We start from the raw sequence: 9483 nt of genomic DNA, 5'->3' as shown, positions 1-9483 counted from the left end.
TACTTTGCTTTTTTCTTTTTTCTTTTTTGGAATCTAATTGAGTATGACATAGCAAATTTGCACATGTAAAATTTAATTCAGATCATTAATACTAAAGCCTTCTTTTTTTTTTAATTTAAAAGTCGACAATTTAGATTATGAATACTCTCAATTTCAAACGATTCAAAGAGGATCCCGGTCCATTCTGAGCACATTATCACACAATCACACTAAGTGAACTAATTACACATGTTAGAGGTCGATTCTTCAAATTAAAGTCCAGAGATGACATTGCAAGATGAAAATCACCTTAGTTTATGAGGATATAAATAAAATACAAGTACCCTAATTCTAACAAACTAAATTAGAAGTGTCGCCACCATCACTCAAATGAGCCCCGAGTGCGGGCATGCATTATAATCCCATAATTTACTGATCATAGATATTGCCCATTAGACTTTAGTATCAAGCAGTGTGAAGCAACCTGAAAGATCCCTTTTGTTTTAAAGGGATAGTTCATAGTTGCAGCAAACAAATGAAAAGTCAAAAAAGAAAAGGGAATCCGAGGAAGATTGAAGAAAAAAAGGCCTAAGCATTGGAGATGGGTTTTCCTAAATCTTGTCATGGAGGGTGACCACCAAATCATGAGCATCATCTAGAAGCTTCCAAACATCGAGACGGCCAGCCATGCTATTGCACTCCCTCATAATTTCGTCCATGGAGCTGTACTTCTCAATTATCAGCTTCCTCTTTTGCAGCACACAGGCTGATATGGCATAAAGCAACAAATCCTCATTAGGAGGGGCTCTCAGCCTTATTCTCCCCCAAGTAGACTTTGCAGTCCCTGCTCTAATCGCAGCCTGATCAGCCCATATTACCTCCCAGAGGCATAGTGTCTGCTCAAAGCTTAATTCCCTTCTGAAGAGAACAATCACCATTCTGTACACAAAAAAGCAATCCTCTGCTTTAAGCTTCTCCAGGTGCCTGTAGAGATGAATATCCTTGCGTTGGATAATCTTGGAAACAATTTTCAGCTGCCTCTGAATTCCCACCTCATCAAGTCGGAAATTATGCCGAGCTTTTTTCATGAAACCCACGAAACACCAGAAGGCTTCATGGTCCTCCTCAAACACTGTGATTATTGGATCAAGTAGATCACTCATACCCTGGCAGTAACCAATCTCAGGATCATGTAGTGCATAGGCTTCCAGGATAGCAACCATGCGTGCAGCATGAAAAACTCTGCATGGCTCCAAGTGATCATATTCCTTCAACCCGACACTATCTGCTAACTGGTGAGCTTTGATCTCTGACACTGCAGACTGTGATGGCGAGTAGGCAATCCATTCATCATTTGCCCGCAAAGCATCAAGACGGATGATTCTTTGCCATTTGGCAAAGTCTTCAGCATTGAATGGTTTGGGCTTGTTTTCAGTGCTGGAGGGAGACTTGTTTTCTAAATCAGTGGAAGATGAATTCTGCTTGGCAGGCTCATCAAGATAATTTTCTTCACTTCCCTTGGTGGCAAGTAAAGGTTGCATGTCTTCAGGTTCTTCTGAGGAGTCAGAATCAGACGACTCTGTATCACCAGCAGAGGCATCTTCACAAGTTAGTCCACTCTTATCACCATCTTCTTCCAATAATGAAGGGGATTGAAGGGCTTGATCCCAGATAGGGGGATCTGGATCCTCAGTCAATGTTCTTCCAAAGATCGAAGGGGACCTACTGGCACTGGCCATGTCTTCTGAGCAAGAAGAATCTAAAACCTGACTAAAATCCCCACTGCCCTCATTGCTGCTGATCCCAGAAGTTTCCTTGGACTTTAAGCTCTTTTCACTGCGTTTTAAAATTTGCTTGCACTGCTTCCGCAGGCTACCATATTCTCTTCTGCATCAGAAAAAAAGAACAATAACTAGGGGAAAAAGAGGAGGAGGGAAGAAGGGGAGGGAGGTGGAAAACATAGGAATGAATATGCTCTACCAAATATTAAGTGATAACTGTTGAATAATTGCATAGGAGAGCCCCAATGAATGTAATGACAATACATACCTTTTCTGTTCTTTGATCAAATCCCTTTCTTCCTGAGTACTGTTCATGTCATAGCTGTTGCACATGCAAATATAAGTCAATACATGCAAGGAGATCTAGAGCAATTTGGCCATTAAATTAACAACCAGCATCCAGTGAACAAAAAAAAAAAAAACATAGATGAAAGCACTATTAAATAGCAATCTTTATGTCTGTTTTCTCTATGTGACAAGAAGAATTTCTCAACATAAGTCAATATACCTAGCAGCCATAATGGTAGTGCTGAAAGCCTACTTCTAAAAGCTTCTTTCAAGCAAACTAGAGTCAACACAATGAATTTTTCAAACAAGTAGTTACATAAAAAAGTTTTGTTACAAAAGCACCTAAACCTAAATTTAGGTTGCCAGACAAGGAACAGTTATTTGCAAGCCAGCAATCGATACCCCAGCCCTCTCATTCATCCCATATGATAAGCACTAGACACTTGGAGAATTATGAGAAGTATTAGTATTTAACCAGATTTTGAGTCTAAGCCAAGAATGAATAAGGATCCAGGACAAGGGTCAGACATGAATATTGCAAATCACCCAAGGACAAGGACAGTTATTTGCAAGCCAGCAATCAGTACCCCAGCCCTCTCATTCATCCCATATGACAGGCACTAGACACTTGTAGAATTATGAGAAGTATAAGTATTTAACCAGATTTTGAGTCTAAGACAAGAATGAATAAGGATCCAGGACAAGGGTCAGACATGACTATTGCAAATCACCCAAGCCTTACAGTCAGCCATGGATCAAGCAATTCATAAGACCAGGCTAACCTGAGCGTAATGACTAAAAATGTAACAAAAAATTATTGAAGATAACTAAATCTATCTAAAAGTTCTAAAATTAAAGAGAGGAAAGAAAAATATGAGTATATGCAAATGCACACACAGACATCCATACAGAAAGATACAGTGATGGAAATGCTTACACTCCGAGAAGGAACGGCCAAACCTCTTTTCTAATGCTTGGATCAATACCCTGAATCAGAGATATAAGGAATCAAATCTTCACAGCAGTAACAAATATACAGGGAAAAACATAAGCAACCAAAAAGACCAAAAAAAAAAATAAAAAATCTAAAATTAAAATTTGACAAAAGAGCAAATAATTAAGTCTGAGAAAAATCAATGACATACTCCACTGCGAACTTTCTTCAGAAACTTGGCTCCACCATCGCTGAGCCTTCCATCTGGTGTAAAGAACCTATTCCATTGTTTGGGAAGAAGGGCATGTTTTCTTCTCTTACGTGACCAAGGTGATTTAAGAGTTCCCCTGAATATAAGAAAAAACAAATTAAATACTTTTCCCAGATGGGGGGAAACAAGTAAAAACGTTTATGTGCGCATTAAAGCAACACTCTTATATGAAGAGCGAAAGCATCAGTTTAACTCATCAATCATTAAAAACTATCCCTATATGCATGCATCAAAAGCGCAAATAAAATCAGCCTCTATCCCATTGTGCAAACATTAATTAATTCGAGACTATGTTTGATGTGCATGAAAAACCCATTGAATCCGAAAGCAACACATTTCCAATAATTTAAGAACAGGAAAACCAAACCCAACAGCTAAATCTATCATCACACTATGCAACAGAGACATCCTCCCATCAATGCTTACATATAGACAGTAATAATGAGTGCTTTTGAAAATGATATCGTAATCAAAACAAATAGCCTGGGGTTCATTTCTAACATTTTCATACTCAAAATTCAAAATTTATAACATTGAAAAAAAAAATTTTTAAAAAAAAAAAAAAAACTATCACAATCACATTTTTTATTACAAACAAATTATAAAAATTGAGGGAAAAACAGTAAATAAAAACAAAATTTACTATCACAATCACTGTATAACTAGCCGTATAAGCTAAGTCTTATGCGAGCGAGCGAGAGAGAGAGAGAGAGAGAGAGAATCTGAATCTAAGAAAGAGAGAGTGTTTCAACTAACTAATAGTAGTTTGGAATCAGAAAAAACAAATTGAGTACTGTACAGATCGGGATCTGAAGAGAGAAAAAGTAGCGAAAAGCGAAACTGAATTGAAAAAACAAATGGTACTTTTTGGTGGAAAATTCAGGAACTCACCGATCAGTGGGAATTGGTGAGGATGATGATGATGACTGTGACTGTGACTGTGATGACGATGGTGACGATGACGATGATGATGATGAAGCAACGACTAACAAAACCGATCTCAAATGAATCCACGACGATGATGACGATGACGACGATGACGGTGAAGATGAAGATGAATTTGACGACGGTGAAGAAGTTTGACTTCGCCGTAGGGCTCTCATTACAGGATTCTCTTCCGTAATCATCTATTTCAATCTATCTATGTATCTACCTAATTCTAAACCCTAAGAAACAAAACGGAAAAAGTAGAAAAAGTAAAATCCAAAGGTAAAATCCAAAGGTAAAAGAAAAAGAAGTACTTTTCTCAGTGTTCTAGGGTTTCATGAATTGGAAATCGGCTCAGATCGATTGCAATTTTCAATTTCTTGCTTTGGTTTTTTGGTTTTCGGTGTTACCTACGAGAGTAGACGACGGTGGCGGCCAAGGCAATTCCGGCCATGGCCGTCACGATGATGGCTATCCCGACATTGGAAGACGCCGAGGAAGCCCAGCCTCCGCCGACGCCACCACCTCCGCCGCCGCCGTGACTGTTAGCTTCGACGAGCAAGATCGATTTGTTACCATCACCGCCGGTTGACAAGAATAGCATCAACAAGAAGAAGCACCGTGAAATTACCGTTAAGCCCTCGCCACAACCACCAAAACTAGTAGTATTTTGTTGTTTCTTCTTCTTCTTCCACCACGTCGTCGTTTTTGTCGATATGGGCAACACCACCATTACACATTACCTATGATATAATCTCTATTTGTGCGTTCTTCTTCGACTAGCTTTTTTTAGAGAGCAGAGCTCTCTTTCCATGAAATGCAATAATTATTGCTGCAAAAGCACAACTATAATATTTTGTGGATTCGATTTTTTTTTTTTTTTTTTTTTTTTTTTTTTTTTGCTCTCTCTCTTTCGGTTTGCGAATCTCTCTGATTTTTTTATTGTTTTTTTTAAAGACTTATGAGAAAGAAAGAGAAAGAAAAGAAAGAAAGGTAGATCGAATCGAAGAATTGGAACTTAGAAGGTCCGGTTCTGCCCATTTATCTTAATCCACACAAATTAAATAAATAAAAAAGGATCCGAATGTGGGTGTTATTAATTTCTTTTATTTATTTATAATTATTGAACTACATGTCAAACATTTGAGCAAATAATAAAAAACATTTGAGCAAATAATAAAAGTCAAATGTGACAAAGATGGAAATATTTTATTAAAAAAAAAAATTGATTAATGTTATGCTAGTTATATGCACCGTTTAATGAAAATCATAGGTATATTTTTATCAAAAAAAAATCATAGGTATTTTAAAATAAAGAATGAAAACCCTTGGTAGAAATTTTGATAATTAATTTTTAATTTGAATAGTATTTTAAATTTTGGTAATAGTGTTCAAGTTAAAGTATACAACTTGAGTTTTCCCTCAAAAAAAAAAAAAAAAAAAAAAAAAAACTTGAGTTACACAATACGTGTACAATGTATACATCCAATCATTATTATTAAAACAAAACAATTAGGATATTTATTAAATAGTATAAAATAATCAATGAAATTCATTTAAATTTATAACTCTTACTAATACAAATTTAATAGAAATAGTATTTTAAAAATTTTGGCAATTGAATTTTATTCAAAGTAAATATTGTTAATCATTTTAATATACTTATAGTGTGTCATATGATGTAAGAGAAAAAATTACCAAAAATAGGAGAGTGCATCCAATTTATGCAACTATAACGGTTATGAAGCAATTTTTATTCTATGCTATATAATATATGATATAATATAATTTAGACATGAGCATGTATAATATGTAATTTTATTATGAATATCTTGTTAACAATAATTAAATGATTGATTTTTATATAATTTCACAGTTTTTATATAGTAATAATAAAAACCGCATAATTTCACATGAAAATATTTGTTGTGTTTAGATTACTTTAGTCATTACTTTAGTGAATTTATGTTAGTTTTAGTTAATAAATACTTATTAAATGTGTATTTTGATATATTGATCTGATAATAAAAAATTATCATTCGTAGCAAATACAATAAGTTGAAATTTTCTCAAAAAAAGATACTCATTGAGTGTGTATAATGAAATGATTTTAAAAATTCATGGTAATAGTTTAAAAACATAGGATTTAATTTAGAACCATCCCCAAACTATAGGAGAATTTTGTAATTTGCTCAAAGTGGTTTTACAACAAGTTGTCAAGTTGTCACTTTGTATAAGAAAGTCTAATTATTTGCTGAGTTGCTACATAGAAATATAGATACTTTTTTATTATAGAAACAAATAGACACTTAACTATACCACGAAATATAGAACTAAAATTTTATAATAGTCGTATCTAAAAGTACTTGTTGAAAATCAAAGGAAGTCCATCTTCCCATAAATTAAATTTTACACTATTATATTGTTTTGATTCTTAGTTTTTAAAATGTGACAAATATCAGCGGTCCAATCGATGACCAATAGAAAAAGATTGGACATCCATCTAATCTTTTGACCATACTCTTATTTTACTTCCCTCGCAAAACAATACTACCCACAACTTTTTCCTTGGATGTGGTTCATCACATAAGTAACCTTTAACTTTACCTACCTCAAGATGAGAAAGATTAGGAAAAGCACAAAACATAAAATAAAGCTGAAACAAAAGTCAAAAGACAAAAAAATGAGGTTTGTAAAATGGTGGGAGATAATGAGGATAGAATTCATCACATGGGACACTAGCTAATACGTAAATGAAAGAGTATATAGTATTGAGTATGACATGGGGGGAACAAAAACAAAACACTCAATCATGCTGGACCACATGCTTTTGCTTTGCCCTACACTCCAATCTAAAAGAAGACACATGAACTATGAGGACACATCTTTTTATTTTTTATGTCTATTAACTGGGTCTCATCGTATCTTCTTAATTCTTATTATTTCCCAGTTATTTTATTTTATTTTATTTTTTTAACATGGGAAATGTAATATAAAATGAAGCAATTAGCAAAATTAGATGAAGGGTTTCTTTAAGACCTTCTCCTCTCTCACTCGTGTGTGTGTGTTAAAAATACTTAATATTCTCAAAAGAAAAAATAGTGGGTTAATCCCACATTGAAAAATGAATGTGAGTTAAAGAGGTTTAAAGTTTGTGCTGTATATTCAAGAGTTATGCCTTTTTGGATATACACCACTGTAAGTTTTTTTAAGACCTTCTCCCCTCTCTTCCGTGTGTGTGTTAAAAATACTTGGTATTCTCAAAAGAAAAAACAGTGGGTTAACCTCACATTGGAAAATGAATGTTAGTTAAAGGGGTTTAAAGTATGTGTTGTGTATCTAATAATTAGGCCCTTTTAAATATACATTACTGTAAGTTCCTTTAAGACATTCTCCCCTCTCTCCGTATGTGTGTTAAAAATACTTACTATTCTAAAAAAAAAAAAAAAAAAAAAAAAACGATGAAGGGTTTGGAAAGTTGAATACAGAGGGAGCATCAATAGTGTTTGCATAATCAATGACATTGTTAGTACCACTTGGATTGATCATTACTGTGATCCCTTTTAGTTTTTTTCTTTTTCTTTTTCCTCTTTTGATTAAAAGATAGAGTATGATCTTCAATTCTTGATCATGTGTAAGATGAATGTCCTCAAATTAGGGTCCAAAAGAACCAAAAAACATCATGACTAAAACTGGCCCGGTGTGATTATAGGTTGGGCCCATCGTGAATCATTAGATTGTTCGTTACTTCCTTGGAAGTAATGAGTTGTCCATAACGTCTATGTCTACTTTTCTTCTTTTTGGGCCGATGGTCATTATTTTATTTTATTTTTTTGGTTTCAACTGATGTGGCTCTTGATGGTTGCTCTTTTATCATCAAACCAAAACATCAATTTATTTTTGATATAGGTGAACGATCGAACCTCAAATCTTTTATTTAACTATAAGAAACTTTACCGATTAAAGTTAACTGAAACCCATACCAACATTATGTATTTTATTACAAAGAAACTGACTTTTACACTTAAAAATTCACAGTCTCACCATGCGTTTTGCAAGGTATCTTATCAAAAGGAAGTAGAATAGTCTAACCAAATATTGCGACACCATTTCTTCATATATATATTCATCATCTTTGTTTATTGTTACAAAAATTGTACCATCTAGAACTAGACATGTTACATAAATTAAATAAAAATATTCTAAACAGAGTTTAGTAGCCGGCATCTTAAAAATCTTGCTTGAATAATTCCTCACTGTAAGATAACCCAACACACACACACATATATATATTCATTATCTTTGTTTATTGCTACAAAACTTGTACCATACTAGAACTATACATGTTACATAAAATAAATAAAAATATTCTAAACAGGGTTTAGTAGCAGGCATCTTGAAAATCTTGCTTGAATAATTCCTCATTGTAAGATAACCCAAAACACAGATACACACATATTTGTTTTCTCAATCTCACTCAAAAACATTGTGGGTTCTTGTACAGTCACAACAAAATCTTACAAAAATTTTACAACAAGTTGAAATATATCAGACCACCATAAGTATATCCATCACAACTCAAAACAAACTTGATGTGAAAATTTTATGGGGTTTTATTGTGTCCAAAGACTTTCTCATGTCGAATCCCATCTAAGTTGGGATGAAGAGATTGTGACAATTTTGATTAAAACACACCAAAAATAGAATATTAAAATGAATAAAATCATTTCTTTTTTCCTTTTGGTGTCTTGATAATGTGACATTCTTTCTTAAAATGAAGAAACTGGAACCCACAGCATCCTAATCGTTCACGAATCGGTCTAGCTTTCATTGCCAAAACACGATAGGGTAGGTAGAAATTTGATAAATAATGCTTCCTAACACTAGACTTCAAACTTGTGTCATTTTTAAATCAATAAAACACTAATGGCAACAGAGTAGTTAGAAATTTGATAATTAAGTACTTCCTAACACTAGACTTCATTTGTTCCCCAAAAAACATGGAACTTTTTCTAGGCACTATTTCCACCATTGCCAAAAGGCCCAAAACCCATTTCAAACTTCGTCTCGTTCTCAAATTAAACACATAGTCACGCAATCAAAGACTCCGAACTTGCGTGTTTGGCTAGCTAACTCATGTATTGGTAACTCTTATATTTACTTAAAAGTTAAGGAAGAGAATTTAAGCCTACCCATAATAAAGCGAGTAATGAGAATTCTTCTTTTCAAAGAATGAAGGTTACCAAAAAAAATACAGTGCAGGTGATTTGAATACGCCGACAAAGTCAGCAAGTGCGCGTTGA

At 34.0% G+C, this 9483-nt stretch overlaps 1 protein-coding gene across 2 annotated transcripts; it reads right to left on the bottom strand.

The window, feature by feature from the left end:
* Window positions 1–219: 219 nt before the first annotated feature.
* LOC115975190 (GTPase-activating protein gyp7-like) lies at window positions 220–5077 on the bottom strand. 2 transcript variants are annotated; one of them, XM_031095887.1, is made up of 5 exons: window positions 4591–5077; window positions 3194–3329; window positions 2986–3035; window positions 2029–2082; window positions 220–1866 (listed from the first exon to the last, which is right to left on the bottom strand). In XM_031095887.1, the coding sequence occupies exons 1-5, from the start codon at window positions 4911–4913 to the stop codon at window positions 591–593; spliced, it is 1839 nt and encodes a 612-aa protein (XP_030951747.1). In that variant the 5' UTR covers window positions 4914–5077; the 3' UTR covers window positions 220–590. The 2 variants fall into 2 exon arrangements, with proteins under 2 accessions (XP_030951747.1, XP_030951748.1); XM_031095888.1 differs by having other exon boundaries at window positions 4145–4683.
* Window positions 5078–9483: the final 4406 nt, after the last annotated feature.

The sequence above is a fragment of the Quercus lobata genome, chromosome 2 (assembly GCF_001633185.2).
Source record: "Quercus lobata isolate SW786 chromosome 2, ValleyOak3.0 Primary Assembly, whole genome shotgun sequence".
NCBI lineage: Eukaryota > Viridiplantae > Streptophyta > Magnoliopsida > Fagales > Fagaceae > Quercus > Quercus lobata.
This window is presented reverse-complemented; position numbering and strand designations above follow the sequence as displayed.

What these genes read in the sequence shown, in the direction of transcription:
- LOC115975190 (XM_031095887.1), bottom strand. Translation starts at nt 4,913, where the DNA reads ATGGTGGTGTTGCCCATATCGACAAAAACGACGACGTGGTGGAAGAAG. An exon ending in TGAAGAAAGTTCGCAGTGGA is followed by an intron (nt 3,036 to 3,193) that starts GTATGTCATTGA and finishes TCTCTGATTCAG; the next exon opens with GGTATTGATCCAAGCATTAG. An exon ending in TTGATCAAAGAACAGAAAAG is followed by an intron (nt 1,867 to 2,028) that starts GTATGTATTGTC and finishes TTTCTGATGCAG; the next exon opens with AAGAGAATATGGTAGCCTGC.